The 22,985-nt window shown below is 44.6% G+C and overlaps 1 protein-coding gene across 1 annotated transcript; it reads right to left on the bottom strand.

Annotated features, from left to right (window-relative positions):
- Positions 1 to 1,148: 1,148 nt before the first annotated feature.
- Positions 1,149 to 12,356, bottom strand: LOC145405992 (phosphoserine aminotransferase). Its single transcript, XM_080277173.1, has 9 exons — positions 12,261 to 12,356; positions 8,067 to 8,197; positions 7,623 to 7,738; positions 6,851 to 6,997; positions 5,290 to 5,387; positions 4,049 to 4,218; positions 2,929 to 3,081; positions 2,279 to 2,392; positions 1,149 to 1,337 (listed from the first exon to the last, which is right to left on the bottom strand). Exons 1-9 carry the CDS (start codon positions 12,312 to 12,314, stop codon positions 1,232 to 1,234), a joined length of 1,089 nt encoding a protein of 362 aa, XP_080133299.1. The 5' UTR covers positions 12,315 to 12,356; the 3' UTR covers positions 1,149 to 1,231.
- Positions 12,357 to 22,985: the final 10,629 nt, after the last annotated feature.

Raw genomic sequence — 22,985 nt, 5'->3', positions numbered from 1 at the left:
CCAATTTGTAAAACAACACATGTTAATTTCAATAGCTCTGTGCTCTGCTAATTTCCAAGACTGTTCTCAGCTATTTTCCAAGACTATATTCTCTGTTAATTTCGAGGACTCCACTCTTTACCACTTTCCAAAACTCTGCCAATTTCTAAGATCCTCTCTCTGTTAATTTCAAAGATTCTACTCTCTGGCAACTTCTAAAAATATTTTGATGATTTCAAAAATTTAATTCCTGATACTACACCAGCCATTTTCTTGGACAACACCTGCAAAGTTCTAAGACACCTTGCTATATGCAGCAGCTAAAAGAAAAAAAAATATATATGTATTCTCTCTCTGAAACAGTATGAGACCACTGACAGTAGTTACTATGCTGGGACGTGCGTAGCCCTGCTCACATGAGGGTGGCATTCATTGATATGTATTGATAACTTCAGCCATAATCAAAGTAAATATGTTTTTGATGACATGTAGCAGTAAAACAAACACTCAGATCATAAATTAGTTTCATAAGACCACTATATCCCTACCTGGAGATAACAAATTGAACATGATTTTTCAGAAGTCATCAGACACACCCCATCAGGTGCTTCTTTTAGCTACTGTACATTCTGTGGGTACGAACACACTTGCCCAATGCTGTGCAAGTAGTTGATGTGAGGAAACGAGGCAAAGAGTTCTGATCGAGGGACTAAATTCACCAATAAGCTTACGATTTGTCTTCCTTCGTTAACTAAGAATTGTCTGTACAGGATGTACGAAGATGGAAGGGACAGATTCCTCCCATTTCTTTTTCTTCTGCAAACCCAAATACTGTACCCTGTTCCAATAAAGAGGGGAGAATTATGACGTGAAAAAAAAAAAAAAAGATTTTCCAAAAGAAGAAGAAGCAGAATGCTGAATCTTCTAACGCTTCTTGCTTTTCCAGCAAAAATAAGCCACATATATGAGAAGGAACTATCAGCAACAGTGTCTGAATTCCAGCCAAGATCCAGACTGCTGGTGTGGCAGCACTAACCCTTTGCCTTGTTTCATTCTGTCAATCAGAGGTCTTGAACACATGTGCCAATACCTGATGATTTAGTTCATTTCTGTTTACCTCTATGAACACTATGCTACATTACCACACAGGGAAAGTGAAATCCCCTATCTTACTGTGAATACTATATTATCACATCCATCTATGCCACAAACCATACAATACAGCAGTTCCCAGACACCTAAGGCCAGTCTCCTAGGCCTTGTTGTCTCTTTGGAAGGCCTTCATGAACTCTCCCAGACGTTCTGCCTCCTCCATGGTGATGGCATTGTAAAGAGAAGCGCGGATCCCACCCACTGACCTGAGAGGGCAAGACATACCTTTTAGAGCAAAAAATATTTTTTTGGCAAGCTGTACTGTATTGCTCCAGTTGCACATTCTATGTTAAGTTATAACTTTTAGGAAGGTTGTTACATTTTAGGGGAAGTTATATCTTTCAACCCTGAATCTTGGAGGACAACTTATCCACTTTACTATGACTAATATTAGAGACAGTTTTACTCACCACTGTGAAACTTTCTGAGGTTTGAGGGCCGTAGCTTAGTTACAGCTTTTAGGGAAAAATATATCTTTTTGATGCACAGTATATCTTACAGGATTAGTTATAAATTTCTGGTTGATAAAATCATCAAAATCATTATCCTTATAAATATTATAATCATCATAATCATTAATGTGGCTATTTTCCTTTAGCGTGTTCATATGCTTAATCCAATCCTGCCCTCTCGCCATCTCACTTTCTTCAACCCTCTCGTTCCCTTTTCTTGTCACCAAACACCCTTGTCCCTAACTCACCAATAACCCAGCCTTCCCCTCTTATCAATACCCTGCCTCTAATCCATCCCAATTCTCCCACCCCTGACCTTGACCCACACCAGCTCTTGTCCCTACCCCTACCCCTCACCAACTTTTTCTCTCACCCCTAACCTTCATTAACCTACATCCCTGACCTCTGCCTTGTCACCCACCAACCCCTGTCCCCTCTCTAACCACCTTATAATATCCTCCTTTCTTCAGCTTTCCCTTATTCATTCTTCAACTCCAATTTAACCTTCCTTCAGCCTACTCTTACCCTTTCTTGCACCTGACTAATCCTAACACCAACTCATCCCCACCTTATTTTTGCAAAACTCTCTCACCCTGTCTTCAACCTTCCCATTCCCATTCTCCTGTCACCCAAACATCCGTGATCTAACCCACCCCTTCCCCTCACCTGCCCCCATCACCTCTTCTCTCACCCACCTGTGCCCCTTGAGACTCAGAAGGCCCTGTTGTGTTGCTTCCTCTACAAACTTCTTCTCCAGCTCCTCATTGCCTTCTTTACTGCCCACACGGAACACCACATTCATTCGAGATCTGGAGCGTGGGCAACGAAATATCACCTTCAGTACTATGACAGTCTATGTATTTTAATAATGTAAACAGAAGCTGATCTTAGTCATAGAAAACTACCACTTTAGCTGAAGGGATTAATAACAATTCTCATTAATTTCTACATTGCATTAATATTTTTTTTCTTATATATCATTGAAAGAAAGAAAGGTATATGAGAGAGGGAGGTGTGAGCTGGGAGCAAGTCAGTGAAGTGACATTGGACAGGGCGACATGGAGGCAATTTTTCCATGGCCACCCCTTATGGGACTGAGGCATCTGGCAATAGATAGATAGATAGATAGATAGATAGAAATTGACATTTATGCCTCACTACTGTACATTACTGCACTGAGAAAGACAATAGAAACAACGTGACTAAATGAGCACTTGGTGGGGTGGATGGTGGTGGTACAGAAGTGACTGGGACTAAGCAAAAATTATTTATCCACGTTGATGGCCCTTGTGCAACCAACAGGCATAAATTTAAGAATTATTTTAAGTAACTAACTATAACTAACCTCTTGGTGGGGTGGACGGTGGTGGCATAGAAGCCTGAGGAATGGTCAATAATGGAGTACAGCAGGTTACTCTTCTCGGTGGTCCTCTTCGACATTTCCTCTACACCACCCTCCTTTGCCACCCACTGCAGCACCTCACTCATTACATACATCCTGAGCACACAGTCACACTCAATGAGAATAAACTTAGTCTACCTTATAAGGAAGAAAATTAACCCTCTGATGAAAAGTTTTAACTGAAATATCAATACTGCACATCTGCAGTGCTGGTAGGTATAAACAGCACCACATTTATCACAGACCCTGAACAGATAGTCAAGCTTCATGAGACTAAACAAAGACTGACTCAAAAATAAACACTGATTCTCCAATAACACTTCTTAACTGAAAAAAAAAAAAAAAAAAAAATCAATGTTAAATTATTAAGCATAAGCAGTCTGCACCCTTCACATGGATCCTAAGCATACAGTAACACTTGAGCAGAGTGAACTTTCAGTACTATAGTCTGATTTATATAAGCAATGATTAATTCTCAGATTGAACCTCTTCATTGATACATGAGAGGTATACAGTATATATAGATATAGAATAAATACATATATGCATTTATACAGTCACACCATCCCATATTCATTATTACGTAAATACATGTCTGCTAAAGGCTGAGTGTCCCATCTACACAAAAACAGCTTACTGAAAAGTCCTATTCCATGAAACCAAATGTTGTACAGGAAACAAATGCTGATCAGGTCACTGCTCTAGGATATTTAGAGCTCAGACAAGAGAGACATATCCAGTTTTAGTTACTAAGAATTTTCCTTTCCCTCCTCTCTGGTAAACAAAACAAATAATCATTCCAAATACATAATTACTTTTTCCAAGAAAGTCTCTACAGAAAAATAGCACTATTAGCTTATCTTCTGTTTTTCACTCCTTATTTCACCAGCTTCCCCTCTACCCATTCTCAACTTTCTGGGCAGTGAATACTGGAAATCCCTCCCCTACAGTTAATATTAAAAAGATATAAACACCATGCAAGAAATTTAATAAGGTGTAACACAAAATGCATTCCTGAGGAAGAGCTTCCCAAAAGAATATGCTATAAATAAAATGCACTCACGGGAAGACTGGTGGTGTATTGAAGATAGACTGATGCTTATTGGTGATGGTGTAGTCGAGGATGCTGGGGCAAGTGGGGAGTGGGTTGCCCAACAGGTCTTCCCTTATTATTACCAGTGTCACTCCAGCAGTCCCGCAGTTCTTCTGGGCACCACCGTATATGAGACCGAACTGAAGGCAACAACAGGCTGTTAAAATGTTATTTATTGATACCACAGAAAGGAAGGCAAATAATGTTACACATTAAGACACTCAGACAGACAGTAGACAGAGATAAATAGGGCGATGTACTATACTGAGAAAGAGTGCCCAACTAACTTACTAGATTCCCAGACTAAATATTTACAACCCAACATACAGAAGATTAGAGGAAGCCACTTGGCATAACACTTGGTGTAGACACCAGGAGGTATCACTATATCAAGTGACTGGATGGCATGTAATGGGGTCTATGAATGCCCGTGTTGCTTAGAAGCAAAGCGGGGATCCTTTCTTTGGCTCAGTGGTAACGTGTGCGTGTATCAAGTGCGAGGATCTGAGACTGATTCTCGGCCAGGACAGTGTAATTAATTTGTTAAGTTTCATTTTGGTTATTACATTGGTTGGCAGTGGTGTGGGATGTGAGGTGAGGCTTGGAAGGCAGTGATGTTGTTGGTTAGCTGACAGTGTCTTAGTCCTTACATCCCAGAGATGAGACATCCTGTGTGGTCCGCAGCATCCCTTATGCTGGCCTCCAATGCTACACTACCATGTGTTTGAAACTGACTATATTAATCACCAATGGGAGAAAAGAGTGATGTAATGGGATTCATAAAAGCCCGCATTGCTTAAAGGCAAAGCAGCGATCCTCTCTTTGGTTCAGTGGTAACATGTGCACATATCAAGCATGAGGGCCTGAGATTGAATCTCGGCCAGGACAATGTGATTACAGTAATTTGTTAAGTTTCATTTTGATTATTGCAGGTTGACACCCTACCTACCACAAAACTAGAAAGGGAGATCAATGTGGATCAGGGACTGATTGCACAATTTTGGGTCTAAAGCACTGCATGCAGTGCAGATATTAGTCAATTTGAATACCAAAAATATTTTTAAAAATAACCCCAGGATCAACTCTGCAGTGTGGCTCATTCTTTACACAATGGCAAAGCAATTCTCCAGGGTCTACCCAGTTCAAAACTAAAACATTACAAACATATGTTTATAGATATACATATACACATAAAACCAATGACCTCTGACCTTGGAGATGTCGAATGGCCTTGTAAAGATGTTGGAGGACATGTCACATACAAGGGGCACTCCAGCAGGCACCTCTGGCACAGTCTGGAACTCCACTCCTGCAAAAGCACATCATCAACAGTACCATTATCAATCATCAATTACCATCATCACCTCTATCGCCATCACCACCATCCCAACTCTTATCCCTGCTTATAAGGATAGGGTAAGGTAGGATCCAAATGGAAAGAGAAATTATAAAATTTGAAGAACTATCAACAAGACATTCAGTGAAATGAGGTGTATCATCATGATCATGATCATCATGATTATGATGACCATTATCATCATATTTTATTCCCACCTAAGGATATGATGAGACAGTGTCCATAAATATGAAAAGTATGAAAATGGGGGGCCCCAATAAAATGGTCCAAGTATTCAAACCTCTGGAATTCTGGCTATCTCAAAAACATTACAATACACACATATTTTTGCATGTTTTATTGGTGGAATTCACATACACCTGCTAAAAAGTCATATTGCTGTACTGAACTATCTTATTTACTTAGTGGAAAAAGAGTTTATGGATTTGAATTCTGCATCAACATGTTCACTACTTTTGCATATGGCCCCATTGACACATCATAAAAACACCTCCACTAAGACCACAACACCAGATTTGGAAGTGATATCCCAAGCTTATCACACTTGAGACTGTGTGCCATGAGACATGTGAGGAATACAAAAGTAAAGCGTTGGTGTCATGGGTGGACTATTGGACCTCGGGAATGTGTTCAGGGTAGGTGCACACTGCAGCAATTACTGTATGCTTACTTTTTTGCATGCATATGACCCCTACACCCCTTAGTCTCCTTTACTCTTGTCCTGCCTAACTCACACTCATTTTCACTTCCTCACTCTGACATCCACAAAAGTGTCATTCTTGCATGGCTTCCAACCTATTCCAGGACATTCCATCATTTTAGCTATGTCACACATCCATACTCACTCTTACTTCTCTGCCTCTTTCATTTCCTTTCATTGTTCACCCACTCCCCCTCATCCTCAACTGTCTACTGCCCCTTTCTCTCCTCCACAATTGCCTATTACCCTCTCTCAGTTGCCTCTCACTTGTCTCCTACCCAGTTGCACATGTCTCTTAACCTCTCTCACTTGTCTTCTACCCACTCAGTTGTTTTTTACCCTCTCTGTTGTCTCCTATCCTCTCCCAATGGTCCCTTCATTCCCAAACCTTCTCTTATGTATTTTGCCACCCTGTCTCACTATCAATTGTCACATTATTTTAGTACTGTACAGTACACATATGATGCCTCAGGGACAGAGCAGAGCTGCCACACCAACACAGGAACATCCCACTCTCTTGCCCACCTCACACTTCAAAACCTCCGCATACTTGATCACCTCTTTCAACCTCCCACAATCCCTCACCCTTGTTTATCTCATATCTCTAATCCTCTCAATCTCTCACTCACCCCCTGTTGTTTCCTAGTCTCTTGAAATTATTTCTTTACTCCTGTATTTAGCAACCTTCCCTCACCCATCGGCCTCATTCACTCACCATCAACAGTCTCATTTTCACAGTAGTACACATAAGATGCCTCAGGGTCAGTACAGGTCCTCCACCCCTCCGCTGTCTTGTCCACCTCACACCTATGTATCGTCCCATACTTCGTTGCCTCTTTGGCCGCCTTGTCTGACCAGCTGCCTGTTTGGGGGAAGAACAAGGGTCAGACTCCTGTTTACAGCATGAAGGTTATTAGTATTTTTATTTAGACCTCTTTTTAATTCTGTTCTTGGTAATCCTCGATGAGATGATTCAACCTGAGAGACAATTTTTTGAACTGGGGAGATTAGATATGGCCTTTAATATCCCTTTCACCCTTTCACTACTACAGATCCTTCCTAGATTTAACAAAATCAAAAGGAGAGAAGCCACACATACACCTGTTAACTGCACAAGGGTTGTTAACCCCTAAGCTGTAATGACATTAATACAGTATATTCTTGCTACCTTCAGATGCTTTTATATTGCCAAGGAGATATTTTTTGAACTAAGGATTTGATAATTATACCCTTCATTAACCCTTTAACTACTACAAATTACCTGCTTTCTAAACATAAACATGTATGTAAACTGACTCCTAACACAACAGCAACAATGTAACAAAAAATCATTTAAAAAAGTACATAAACTAACCTTCACACAACAATAGCGTGTACACCAACCCCTACCAAATAAGCAGTAGCCCACAAACTAAACCCCAACACATCAGTAACAGCATAAAAACAAACCCATAACTATTCCCTAGCTAATAAATGAAATTCCAGACCTGTAACGATGTAGTCTGCCTTGCCCGTCCTGGAAATGAGATTAAGAGGTACTGCAGCAAACTGACCATTGCCGCCGCCTGCCATGAGCAGTACTCGGTAGTTGGACGGTACCTTGCTGCAAGGAGAGACGGAGTGAGAGGGAATGAGTGGGGGGGGGGGGAAGAGAATGAGTTAGAGAGAGAGAGAGAGAGAGAGAATGGAAAGGAAGCAGTGAAAAAGGGGAGTGTGTGACAGAGTGGGAGTGAAACTAAGCACTGAGGTATAGCAGCAAAATGATCATTGCCTCCCAGCCATATAGAGCATTTGGTAGTTGGACAGTACCTGGTTGCACACATGCATGCATGCACACACACATACATGCCCCCCCCCTTCACATACTGGGTGTAATAATATCAGCAACAGTCATGAAAAATTTAAAATAACCCAAACAGTGGCATCCTCACAGAAGGTTCCTGACATTGTTCTCTGTGGCAACCAGCATGTCTTTGAAGTCGTTTGAGCGGTGAGACAGCTCCAGCATGCTTACATGGGTGCCCCGGTACTGCAGAAGACCCGCCTGCAACCCACGCAACACCTGCAACATAACACCACCTCAACACCTGCAATGTAACACCACCTCAACACCTGCAACATAACACCACCTCAACACCTGCAACATAACACCACCTCAACACCTGCAACATAACACACCATCTCAACATCTGCAACATAACACACCACCTCACCACCTGCAACACCACCTAACACACCACCTCAACACCTGCAACATAACACCACCTCAACACCTGCAACATAACACCACCTCAACACCTGCAACATAACACCACCTCAACACCTGCAACATAACACCACCTCAACACCTGCAACATAACACCACCTCAACACCTGCAACATAACACACCACCTCAACACCTGCAACATAACACACCACCTCAACACCTGCAACATAACACACCACCTCAACACCTGCAACATAACACACCACCTCAACACCTGCAACATAACACACCACCTCAACACCTGCAACATAACACACCACATCAACACCTGCAACATAACACCACATCAACACCTGCAACATAACACCACATCAACACCTGCAACATAACACCACATCAACACCTGCAACATAACACCACATCAACACCTGCAACATAACACACCACATCAACACCTGCAACATAACACACCACATCAACATATGCAACATAACACCACTTCAACACCTGCAACATAACACACCACATCAACATATGCAACATAACACACCACATCAACACCTGCAACATAACACACCACATCACCATATGCAACATAACACACCACATCAACATATGCAACATAACACACCACCGCAACACCTGCAACATAACACACCACCTCAACACCTGCAACATAACACACCACATCAACATCTGCAACATAACACCACCTCAACATCTGCAACATAACACCACATCAACACCTGCAACATAACACACCACATCAACATATGCAACATAACACACCACATCAACACCTGCAACATAACACACCACATCAACACCCGCAACATAACACACCACATCAACATATGCAACATAACACCACTTCAACACCTGCAACATAACACCACCTCAACACCTGCAACATAACACCACCTCAACACAAGCAACACACCACCTCAACACCCGCAACTTAACACAGCATCTCAACACCTCCTCCTAAGCGATTTATTTTGCTTGTTACTTCTTACTATCCTCTTTTCTATCTATCTATCTATTGCCAGACACCATAATCCCGTACGGGGTGGCCATTTGACTCTTTGAGTTATTTGTTTTACAGGGAGGGGCACTAACCCTCCACCAACCCACTTGACACGTAGCGAGCAAGTATGGTTTGGTTATATGGTTACCACCCAGCGTTGTAAATGGTTTCTTGGCTTACAGAAAACCATTTGGCTTGTCACTCAATGTAAAGCCATCTGTAACGGAAAAAAAAGCAATAAGTAGTGACAGGAAAGATGGGAGAAATAGGAAGAGAGGAGGGCAGGCACAGCAAAAGAATGATAAAGACTAAGGAAGAAGTAGGCAGCACTACATCAAGTGAATGGATGATGGTCGCCTGTGTCCTTAAAATCATTCAATACCACCATACTGAGCACAAATAACATACACCTCGACATTAAGCATATCCAAAAAAAATCGCTATGGAAGAGGTGTTAGGGAGGTTCGAGGGACGAGAATACAGACACAAAAGTCAGTTCTAAGCTGAATAATGCTCTCTGTAATGGCAAGTGGTTCCGGTCAGCTTTTACGGAGATATAATAAAAACTTATCAAATAAAAAAAAAAAAAAATCGTAAAACTTAAAGAAAATCTTCAATGTTTTAAAGAACTGCATAGAATCTTTTATAAATGTGACTTCTGAGCATTCTTAATCATCCACTCACTTGATGTAGTGCTGCCTACTTCTTCCTTCGTCTTTTTTATTCTTTTTCTGTGTCTGTCCTCTCTTTTCCTATTTCCCTCACCTTTCCTGTCATCTTTTATTACTCTCCTTTCCTTTTCAGATGACTTTACATTGTGATACAAGCCCAATGGTTTCCTGTAAGCCAGGAAACCATTTACAACGCTAGGTGGTAACCATACACCCAATCCACATGTGTTCCCTTTGTGTTAGCAAGTGGGTTAGCAGAGGGTTAGTGCCCCTCCGCAAAACAACTCGAAGACAAACGACCACCCCTTACGAGATTATGGTGTTTAGCTATAGACAGAAAGACAGATAGACCTGTGGGCAGTATGAGTAGAGGCGGTGCGGCGGAGAATGGGAGAAAGTGACCTTGAGACTGAGTTAATGCTGATAAACGTCTGAAGGGAATCACGTGACCGCCACCTGACTTAACTGCCAGACACATGTAAGGGAAAGTTTTGTCGGTCATAGTACACCTCTCTCTCTCTCTCTCTCTCTCTCTCTCTCTCTCTCTCTCTCTCTCTCTCTCTCCTCTCTCTCTCTCTCTCTCTCTCATTCCCTACACCCTACAAACCCCAACACCGAGGAAAGAAGTCTATCATTCTATCTATTGCCAGACGCCTTAATCCCTTATACGGGGTGGCCACAAACAAATCGCCTCCACGTCACCCTGTCCCCCGCCATTTCACTGCCCTGCTCCCAATTCAGACTCCCCTCATATACCTCTCCACTCCATCCCTCCATCTCATCCTTGGCCTTCCCCTGCCTCTCTCCCCCTCCACCTCACTCACATACACTCTCTTCGTCAGTCTCTCACTCTCCATCCTCTCCACGTGACCCATGACTAAACAGGGATGAACAAAAAATGGGAAGATAGCAGAAAACGACAACAAACACATTCGCAAACACTACTGGACATTTATTTATTTATTTATTTACCAAAATCTGGGCAAGGTTTAGGTGAAAACACTACATTGTCTGTTTCCTTTCACCTGACACCGATCCCTAACCCATTTTAGATTAGTTCATGGCCAGGTGTTGTCATTCTGAAGGCTAAATTTGACTAGTAACCAAGGAGACATCAGATTGGAGGGTTGATTTGACATAACCAAGGAATCGTCAGATTGAAGGGTTGATTTGACTAATAACCAAGGAGTCGTCAGATCGGAGGGTTGATCAGACTAGTAACCAAGGAGACGTCAGACTGCAAGAGTGCTTTGACTAGTAACCAAGGAGACGTCAGACTGGAGGGTTGATTTGATTAGTAACCAAAGAGACGTCAGCTTGGAGGACTGATTTGACTAGAAACCAAGGAGACGTCAGACTGGGGGGTTGATTTGACTAGTAACCAAAGAGACGTCAGATTGGAGGATTGATATGGCTGGTAACCAAAGAGACGTCAGATTGGAGGGATGTTTTGACTAGTAACCAAGAAGACTCATTCCTATCTTATTACAAGGGCTCATCGATCTTCATGCTGACAAACAGTAATCAAATCCAGTGAGAAGTGGGATGGTAATGAGATCACTGACCAAGATGACGACCCTCCCACTACCACCACCACTACCACTACTACCACCACCACAACCATTACCACCACCACCACCACCACAGCCAACAACAACAATTACAACAACAACCACAGCTTAACTGGTCACTTCATCACACAAACAAGCCTAATTTATGACACATTAAAATCGCTCATTCGTACCCCCGCAAAATCATATAGGCCTACAGCAAGACGTGTGTGTGTGTGTGTGTGTGTGTGTGTGTGTGTGTGTGTGTGTGTGTGTTTAGGTAAACGTATATTGCATGTAATGCTAGTTTCGATTTTATTTTCCAAAACCACTCTCACCAATTATTTTTTCATTTATTTAGTTGTTGCATCCACTAGGTACCACTCATCAATACACTGACGTTTCTTCACACACACACACACACACACACACACAACGATAAAACCAGATCTGTACGTAAAAACAAGTGACAGCGAATCTTAAAACTACCCTAGTCTGGAATACGAGTAAATACAATCTCTAACCATCCGCCTCCTTCAGGACTTTTGGCATTACTGTTGCACACGATCTCAAGACGTATGCCACACGAAACTTTGATTTAATGATGCCTAGCCAAATACATCTCCAGACCATTTCCTTCTCTTAGTGTTGGATATCAACTTAAACTCACCTCATCGGGGAGTTTGGCAGGCCCGGCACAGAAGTAACTGTATTGTTTGGGCATCGTGAAGGGGCTGATGTTGTGTGCACCGTGATCTTGCCCACGAGAGGGATTCTTGCCGACTAGTAACAGGTTGTGGAGTGCCATGTCTAAATCTCCAAATATCGCTAAGGTTGCTAATGAATGGCTCTGTCGCTAAATACATAGACCTCAAAAGAATCACTAGAAACACTCCAAAAATCTCAAGAATTTCGCTAAAGCTATATGATTATCTCTACAATATCTCAAGAATTCTTTTCAGTAGACATAAATTATGGTTGCTAAATGGAAAGAAACCTGTCTACATCCAGCAAAGAAGGGGGAGGCTATCTTGGCAACTCTGGTAGCAAGTAGTTGCCCACAATCATAGTATCCCCTGGTTAGCTGACCACAATGGACTGACTGAACTAATATACCGCTGGAACTGCAAACTTATTTTCCCGTCTGATTCGAGAGGCTTTGAATCTTTTAATGCGTTCTCTCTCGGATTCACGTTCCCTTCTTTGATCTGGGATAGTGTGATGAGCGTAAAGGTGCCAGGAGAGGAACTATGTGCTGTGGTGGTCGACGAATTGTTGTGAAAACCCTATAAAGCCTGGCAAAACCCCAGCTCCGCCGCAGTTGCCACCCCGGGAAACAGAAAGTTCAATGCCCAACCTAAACTTTTTTCCCTTCATGTCATCCTGTGTGAGTATAAGTAACACACAAGATAGTACGATAAGAATGAAGGACAGAAAAGTGGGTGGGTAGGTGGGAGGAGAGTTATTAATGGAGCAATGTGTGGATAATGTGAAGGTCAAACAGACATTTTTCCACCACACACAGACTCACTACGCCTCAGCATCATGCGAGTGTCTAGGCCTGTGTGTGTGCGTGTGTGTGTGTGTGTGTGTAAACCGGCCCCCAAACGCATCCGTCCTCAAGTCGTTCTGGATATTAGCATATGTTAGATTATGTTATATTAAGTTGGGCTAAGTAAGCTCAGGTTAGATAGGTTAAGTTACCAAGAGCGAAATGACTGAGGTCGAATGGGTGTGGATACCTGCCGTTGCAAAGGCAATGGCTCCACATCTACATCTACTGGGTCTGATTTGTAAACTCGCTTGATCCCTAATAAGGTTGTCTGTTGATGCCTACAACTTCACACACAAATGTGGCTTCGAAACACTCTGCAGCCTAGCTAGAGTGAATTTTACAATGAAAAATACAGCCAGGCATTGACTTGAACAGGGGTAACTGGTTACCTGCGGTCGACGTGTCTGAACGGCCAGACAAAAGGGGGTCATGCAACAACAGCAACCACAACAACAACAAATATCTTTATAAGAATATGTGGAAAGGTAACAGACACGTGTTGGGCCACTTGTCTAATTTCTGGGAGGGACGCACTGAGGAAACGGGCAGCCCTAAGAGGTGCTTCCTCATCAAAAAACATGGATGACATATTACTGTAATATACTATGCTTATTTTCATCTGACAAGGACCCATAACCCCTTTTTAGTTCAGCTGATGGCCAAGTGTAGTCAGACTGAAGGGGATGATTCAAGGTAGGAAGTTTGTCAGTCGTGGTATAAAGATTTGGTCACGTTAACTCCGGACCTTCCCCAGGCTGAACGGTTGATCTGCATAGTAACCAAGGAGTCTCATTCCTGCTTCATAACTCTATTTCATGAAAGTACAATCGAGTTGTGAGAATGTCCCAGTTCCGTCAGATGAATCAAATCAGTAGAAGTAGTAGTTGTTGTTCCTTAGCCAGTCTGGCCGAACAGCCCCGAGTCCCTAAGGAAGGCCACAGCTGAGACCGGGCTTTCCCACACAGCTCTCAAGGAGTGTATGTTGTGTTGTTGGCGAAGGTGATTGTGTGCAATGCAGTCTTCCATAATGTGATTAATAGTATGGGGTGCTGTGTTACATCCTGGACAAGCATCAGTGACGGAGTCATCCGGCCTCTTCTGATAACTCAAGAGGGCTGGATGATGCTCACATCTCAGCCTGGCCAGGTGGACCCTGTCCTCACGAGGAAGGTAGGATTCAGAAGGGTGGATATCAGGAGGCCGTGCATGCAGCTGTGTGTTGTCTTTGAGTGACTGAATGGAGCGGCGAGTGATATGAGTGTGGATATGCTACTGGAAGCTGGTTTGAGGCGGGCGAGGGGGAGAGGTGACAGTATCTGTGTATGAGATTGTGTTCTGGATGTTGTTTTGATGTTCCTTGGTGTGTGTGGATGCGCTGCCATGTGGTGTAGTGGGTGGTATGGGTTTGTGGAGGCTGCGGCAAGAATTTGTGTGCCTCTCATATCTAGATGATCCTTGACTTTGAGCTCTTTTGTTTCTTGGTGTAGGTGGTCTGTAGGTGTAGTAGCTGTGCAGCTTGTGATTATTTTTAGGGCCTTGTTCTGTATGGTTTGTAGGGTGTTGTAGTGTGTTTTAGTGAGGTTAGAAGGCCAAGCAGGGCTTGCATAATTCATCATTGAACGTATATATTGTTTGTATACTGTGGTGGTGGTTTCTTTGTTGTCTCCGAATGTTGAATGGGTAAGTGACCTTAGGGCGTTGAGTCTTGATGTTAATTTATTTTTGATGATTTTGTGATGTGTTGTCTAAATGACATTGACGTATTGCATGTTACACAAAGATTTTGTGTCGGGGGGGGGTAGGGGGTGTTGTTTATGGTGAGATGTGGAATGTGACTATGTTCTGCTGTCCAGTTTGTGAGAAGGGGCTATATTGAGTCTGTTTATGGTGAACCATTCGTGTGGTGTGCTGAGGTAAGGTTGGAGGATGTGTGCAGCTGTGCATTTTTGTGTGTACATGTAAGTGTTATGTTGGCTGCATAGGAAGCTATGTGTATTTGTGGTGTGTGGGATGTGGGTATGTCATGCATGAATAGTATAAAGAGTGTAGGGGACAAAACAGATCCTTGAGGGACGCCGTTTGTGGAGTTTCTGATGTTCGATGACTGACCGGCAAATGTTGCATGTGCACATCTGTCTTCTAAGTAGTTTGACAGACATCTTTTTGTGTTATTGTGCATGTTTGAGTTGAATATTTTGTTTGTGAGGTTATGAAGAGGGATGGCATCAAAAGCTTTGCCATTGTCTAGTGTGACTAGAAGCGTGTGTAGTAACCTAGCTTAATTGATGTCATCAGAAACTCTTTGTGTAATGTCTGTAAGAAGAGTCTTTGTGGAGTGTAGTGGACTCAAACCACATTGTGATGGGGCTAGGGGGATGTGAGATGTTACTAATTGTAATACTAGTCGTTCAGTGACTTTGGAGGGGGTGCAGAGGAGTGTGACAGTGGCGTAGTCAGATCTCCACAAATATAGACGACAAAATGGGCCAACCCGTATTCTGACTGGGGGGGAGGGGCACTAGACCCAGTACGTAGGTGTGTTAACTTGATCTGAAATTTCAAATGGGGGAGTCAGTAGGGAGGAGAGGGTCTGTTTGGGGGGGGTGGGGGCCTCATAGCTACACTTCTGGGTATAGTACACAGCGCTACACCTCCACTGGGCCATCAGGAGTGTAGGGACCCAGGGATACGCTACTCAGTCCGTATATTTAAGGCAGGATTGACCAGTTGCATAACCCTGAGTGGCATTATGTAAACAAGTAATTAAATCATCCCTTAGCTTTATACCTTTTATTGACTACATCTGGCTGGAGCGCCTTTGCCAGTAGACCACCAAGCAGAAAGACAGATAGACAGAAATATATGTAGACAAATAGACAGATAAATAGATAGACAGACAGACAGACAGACAGATAGATATAATTACTGTGATGATAAAAACAGCTTAACCTAATGAACAACAGTTAACTGAAGCCATTACACTGAAGACAGCGTACTATACTCAGAATTCTTGTCTTTTTCCAGCCAACCCCTTCAGTACGGTGACGCTGTTTTACCTGCCTTGCAAAACGCACAGGTGAGTCTTGCATCAGAGTGCCGTGAGCTGTCCAGGTAGAGAGGGATACCTTTTTTATATATACGGTATCTGGCTGTCCTTCTAACTCCTCCTTCTTCTCCTCCTCCTTCTTCTTCTCCTTCTTCCCCTCCTTTTCCTTGTCCTTCTTCTCCTTCTCCTCTTTCTCCTCCCCCTTCTCCTTCTCCAGCGGTGAGATCTAAAGAAGGTATTGATACTATTAAAAGGGGCGACAACACAGTCTTGAGAAATTAGTCCGCCTCCTTTGAACAGAATGTGGCTTTACCAGACTAAGTATTGCTCTCTCTCTCTCTCTCTGAATATCCTTAAGAATGATCTTTAATAAGAACTACGTGGTATGTGATACGGGGTACTGTCTATCTATCTATTTAACTATATTTCTCCATTTTCTCAGCATCCTTATCCCTCTCACAGCATCCCAATCCCTCTCACAGCGTCCCTATCCCTCTCACAGCATCCCCATCCCACTTACAGCATCCCTATCCCTCTCACAGCATCCCTATCCCTCTCACAGCATCCCTATTCCTCTCACAAATCCCTATTCCTCTCACAGCATCCCTATTCCTCTCACAGCATCCCTATCCCTCTCACAGCATCCCCATCCCTCTCACAGCATCCCTATCCCTCTCACAGCATCCCCATCCCACTTACAGCATCCCTATGCCTTTCACAGCATCCCTATCCCTTTCACAGCATCCCCATCCCTCTCACAGCATCCCCATCCCTCTTACAGCATCCCTATTCCTCTCACAACATCCCTTACCTACTCTCAGCATCACAGCTCCTCTGTTTATCTATGTATCTATCTATCAATATAAACAAATAGATAGATAGATAGATAGATAGATACCCCGTATGACATAACACAGTTCACATTACAGACCTTTCGCAACTGCATTCAAGGACATTTAGAGAGAGAGAGAGAGAGAGAAAGAGTGAGTGAAGGAAGATAATCAACCTTGCTGCCAGTGTGCATGACGACAAACTCTCTTATCACCAAAAAGGAGACTAGCGCGTAGGACAACCTCTCCATCCATCACGCTATCGGTGCCAGTGTGTAGGACAGGAGAGAAATCATAACATCGATGCGTCTCTGCAAGATTTCTTTTTAAAACTTAGATTCTTTGTTTACCATTCAATATAAGACCGAAAACTATGAGGAACGTTGTCGCTGAAGGCCAAGCAGAGAGGTAGAGAGAGAGAGAGAGAGAGAGAGTTTTCCTCCAAACTGGCATCCATTTGTCGGCCTTAAACCTTATCCTACGCACCGGTGTCCATTTTACGATAAGATGATGGACGCCACTCTACACGATGCAGCCTCGCCTTTGCCCCTTTGTTTATCGTGCTGATTAGAATGATTTTTACTGAGGTGTTTATGTAAAGGGACAGCGGTGGAGTGCCTGGGAGGGTTGGTGTTGGTTTTAGGTACATGAAGCAGGATTTCTCTGTTTCTTTCTGTCTCTGTCTCTGTCTGTGTCAGGGTGGCAAGATAACTGTTTCCCCTTCCTTGTGACATTCCCCTCCCAGCACCCCTTCATTTTTCCCATGCTCCTTGTCCCTCTCCCAGCATCCTTATCTCTGACCAAGCGTCCCTACCTCCCTAACGCCATCCCTACCCTTCCCTCTCCATCTATATCCCTCTCACTATATCCCTTTGTACTGGATCCATACCCTCTCCAACAACATTCCTACCCCCCTCACAACATCCACACCCCCTTCCCTGCATCCCTACCCCTCTCAAAGGATCCCTACCGCTCTATGGGCAGCCCTACTCATCTTCCAACATCCCATCCTCTTTCCCAGATTCTTCATCCCTCTCCCAACATCCTTATCCTTCTATCAGCATCCCTACCCATCCCACAGCATCCCTATCCATCTCTCAGCATCCCTGTCCTTCTGTTAGCATCCCTACCCATCCCACAGCATCCCTATCCTTCTCTCAGCAATCTTATTCCTACCACAGCATACTTACCCCTCTCTTAGCATACCAATCCCTCTCCCATGAACCCTATACTACAGCATCCATATACTACTCACACCATCCCTCTTCCTCATCCAGTACCGCTACCCCTCTCCCAGCATCCTCACCACATTCACAGCATCCCTACCTCTCTCCCGCATCCCTACCACTCTCCCAGCATCCCTACCTCTATCCCAGCCTCCCCACATCTCTCCCAGCATCCTTACCACTCTCCCAGCACCCCTACCTCTATCCCAGCATCCCCACCACTCTCCCAGTACTTCCACCACTCTCCCACCATCCCTACACTCCCGGCATCCCTACCTCTCTCCCAGCATCCCTACCTCTCTCCCAGCATCCCTACCACTCTCCCAGCATCCCTACCTCAATCCCAGCAACCCCATCTCTATCCCAGCATCCCTACCTCTATCCCAGCATCTATACCCCTATCCCAGCATTCCTCCCTCTCAAAGCATCCCTACCCTACTTACAGCATCTCTCTCTCTCTCTCTCTCTCTCTCTCTCTCTCTCTCTCTCTCTCTCTCTCTCTCTCTCTCTTTCAGTATTCTTACCCCTCTCTCAGCACTCCTATCCCACTCTCAATATCCCTACTCCCCTCTCAGCACTCCTACCCCACTCTCAATATCCCTGCTCCCCTCTCAGCACTCCTACCCCACTCTCAATATCCCTACCCCTCTTACAGCAATCTTAATTCACTGACAGCATCGACACCCCACTCCTAAAACCAATACCCCTCTCCCAACACCCATACCCCTCTCCCAACACCCATACCCCTCTCCCAACACTCATACCCCTCTCCCAACGCCCATATCTCTCTCCCGACACCTAATACCCCTCTCCCAATCCCAACACCCTTTTCCTAACACACAGTACCCCCCTCCCAGCATCCCTACCCCTCTCCCAGCATCCCTACCCATCTCCAAGCATCCCTACGCCTCTCCCAGCATCCCCACACCACTTCCAGCACCCCTACCTCACTGACAGCACCCATACCCCTCTCAGTACACTTACTCCGCTCTCGGCATCCATACCCTCTCCTAGCATCTCAGCCCTTATCTCAGCATGCCTACCTCACTCCCAGCATCTTTTCCCTTCTCTCAGGACCCATACTCCTCTCTCAGCATCCCCACCCCTCTCACAGAATCCCTACCTCACTCGCAACGTTCCTACAAGTCTCTAATCATTTCTAACCCTCTTCCAGCATCCATGCCTCCCAATCTCAGCATAATTACCCCTCTCTCATCCCTTATCCCTTTCCCAGCATCCCTACCCCTCTCCTAGCATCCCTATTCATTTTTCATCATTCCTACGCCTCTCCCAGCATCACTACCCCTCTCCCATTACGCCTACCACTTTTATCTAAATCTCTACGTTTCTCTAAGTGTCTCTACTCCTCCCCCAGCATCCATATGCCTCTCTCAGCAGGGGGAGGGTTGGGGATGCTAGTAGAGGGGTGGGGATGCTGGGGGTTAGGTAGGGATGCTGGGAGAAGGATAGGGATGCTGGGAGAAGGGTAGGGATGCTGGGAGAAGGGTAGGGATGCTGGGAGCCAGAACTGATGCAGAGAAAGAGGTAAGGACGTTGAAAAAGTAGTAAGGACACTGGGAGAAGGGTAGGGACGCTGGATGAGTGGAGGAGATGCTGGGAGAGGGGTGGTGGTGCAGGGAGAGGAATAGGGATGCTGGGAAAGGGATAAGGATACTGGGAGAGGGGTAGGGATGCTGGGAGAGGGATGGTGGTGCAGAGAGAGAGGGAAGGGATGATGGGAGAAGGGATAGGGATGCTGGGAGAAGGGTATACTGGGAGAGGGGTAGGATGCTGGAAGAGGGGTAGGGATGCTGGGAGAGGGGTAGGATGCTGGGAGAGGGGTAGGATGCTGGGAGAGGGGTAGGATGCTGGAAGAGGGGTAGGGATGCTGGGAGAGGGGTAGGACGCTGGGAGAGGAGTAGGGATGCTGGGAGTCAAGTAGGGATGCTGAGAGAGGGGTGGGAATGCATGGACAGGGTTAGAGATACTGGAAAATGGGTTGGGATGCTGGAATATATAGCGGTGTTCGTTGAAAAAGTCTGAGAATTCGACATTCTATGAATTTTTACGGTCTCTTTCTGACAGGAAGTGGGTATATTTTGCGGCATGTAAACGCTTCCGTGCGATTTCTTCTCAACAGGACATAAAACGCCTTCCCTTAGTTGTGCTGCTCGCTGATTGGTCGACGATGATGTCATGATGGCCTCCATACCCCCCACTAACCCTCCCATCCCCATGTCACACCGCAGCGAAAATCTAATGGCTTTTAAATATAGCGAGTCTACCAATCTTCGCTTATTTTTATTACTTCGCACTGGAACCGTTATTTGCCTTTTTTCATAGAGCACTCTAGTATATACGAAATTATAGAAAGCAGACTAAGTAGCCGAGTGAACTCGAATACTGATATTAAAATCCTTCGAAAGGGAGACATCATAACTTCATACCCTCACACTACTGAACCAACCCTCAAACACCTCATCCAGCACAATAATACATCTTATATGCACCACACATGCTCATTTTCTAAATCTAAAGACTCTGTAATCGCAAATTAATAATAATTTCTTCTTGAAAGAAAGTTTATGGGTGTATTAACGAAGGTAAAAACGTCATAAACGTACTCTAAGACCTTCACCATCATGCTTTGTAATTCATAAAACCAAAGAAAACGGTGAGGGGTAACTATAAGATAAGAAAACAGTCTTCGAGTTAACAAAGGGAGAAAAATTACGTATGCGTCTGTAATCATGAATATATGACCGATGGTTCGATGACAAATCATAGCAAGAACGTCCTGATAACAGTATAGTAGCCATATTACTCTTATTATGGCCATTATCACTGGAAAACTTGGGCTATCAACTCGGATAGCAAGTACAACCCACGCCGACCAATCAGCGAGCAAAGAAATGACATCATCGTCAACCAATCAGCGAGCAGCATAACTGATGGACGGTAGCTTATGTTGTCCTATTGAAATCAAATCGCCTCGAATCGCTTATACGCCGCAAAACGCTCATTCCGGTCAGAAAGGACCGTAAAAAATGAATGTCGTTTTTCGGTCTGTTTCAGCGAATACCGCTATAATAACGTTATAGAAGCTTTACTAAATGTGTTTAGTAATATTTGATGTACTAAATAGATAGAAATAATAATAACTGGGCTTGCGGTAGGATATTTTGTCGGCATTATGTGTGTTTTGCTCATTCGGAATATTACGTCCAGAATTTGACAAGTTTATTCACAGTCGGGGGATTTGGGTAGGATCAGACGAAGGGCATAAATTAAACGGACCGTCTAGTTCTTCATAATATCTTATTGATAACCCTAATTAATATCTCATTAACCCTTTTAATTCGAGCTGCCTTTACTAAGTTGAATAGTCTTTCAGCATCCCAATCCTCAATATCCAAACCCCTCACTCACCATCCCACCCTGTTCCAAGCACTCCATCCCTTCTCCCAACATCACTACCCCTCACCCAGCATCCCCCATCTCTCTCTCAGCATCCCTATCCCACTCACAGTATCCCTACCCACTCATAGCATCCCTACCCCACTCACAGCATCCTTAGCCCACTCACAGCATCTTTACCTCTCTCCCAGAATCCATACTCGTCTCTCTGCATCATTACCAATCTTCCCCCAGCATCCCTGCCTTACTGTCTGCATCCTTACCTCTTTGCCAGCATCCATACCCTGCTGTCTGCATCCTCGTCTCTGTTTGCATCCCTTCTAGTCACCCAGAACCCGTCTCTCAGCATCCGTACCCCACTCCCAGCATCACTCCCCTCTCCCAGTATCCCTTACCCCTCTCTCAGCAACCACATCCCTCTCATCATCCTTACTCCTCTCACGGTACTCATACCCCTCTCACAGCATCCACATCCCTCTCACAGCATCCACATCCCTCTCACAGCAACCATACCTCTCTCACGGCATCCATACCCCTCCTCTCACAGCATCCACACCCTTTTCACGGCATCCATACCCCCCACACGGCATCCGTATCCCTCTCACAGCATTCCCATCCCTTTCACAGCATCCATATCCCTCCCACAACATCCTTTCTCCTCCCAAAGCATCCCCACCCCTCCCCCAACATCCCCACCCCTCCCCCAGCATCCCTACGCCGCTGTCAGCATCCAGACCTCTCTGCCAGCATCCCTACCTTGCTTCCTGACCTCACTCCAAGCATTCTTACCGGTCACCCAGCATCCCTACCAAGCTGACACTGTCCATCCTCGATGCCAGCATCCCTACCCTGTTGTCTGCATCCTTACCTCTCTCCCAGCATCCCTACCCATCTCCCAGCATCCTCACCCATCTCCCAGCATCCTCACCCATCTCCCAGCATCCTCACCCATCTCCCAGCATCCTCACTCATCTCCCAGCATCCTCACTCATCTCCCAGCATCCTCACCCATCTCCCAGCATCCTCACCCATCTCCCAGCATCCCCACCCAATTCCAAGCATCCCTACCAATCTACCAGCATGCCCACCCATCTCTCAGCACCATCACCGATCAACTAGCATCTCTTCCCACCTCCTAGCATCGCTACCTATCCCCCTGCATCCATACCCATCTCCCAGCATCCAATGCCTCTATCTCAGTACCCGTACGCCATTCATTACTGGTGTTTTCCACATCTCTTGCTGACAGTACCACTACCACCAATACAATCAACACTACTACTTCTACTACTACTAATGCTAGAACAACTATTACTACTAC

This window comes from Coenobita brevimanus, chromosome 69 (assembly GCF_032717465.1).
Source record: "Coenobita brevimanus isolate Jiangsu-jjx chromosome 69, ASM3271746v2, whole genome shotgun sequence".
NCBI lineage: Eukaryota > Metazoa > Arthropoda > Malacostraca > Decapoda > Coenobitidae > Coenobita > Coenobita brevimanus.
Note: the sequence above shows the minus strand (reverse complement) of the source record. Positions and strands in the feature narration are given on the sequence as shown.

Bases quoted from the DNA above. Each gene is read 5' to 3' on its own strand.
- LOC145405992 (XM_080277173.1), bottom strand. From the start codon at position 12,314: ATGCCCAAACAATACAGTTACTTCTGTGCCGGGCCTGCCAAACTCCCC. The intron at 6,998-7,622 runs GTCTGGAATTTC...TCCCCCAAACAG, and splicing joins GGCAGACTACATCGTTACAG to GCAGCTGGTCAGACAAGGCG. The intron at 5,388-6,850 runs GTGAGTGAATGA...GTGCTTTTGCAG, and splicing joins TGAAAATGAGACTGTTGATG to GAGTGGAGTTCCAGACTGTG.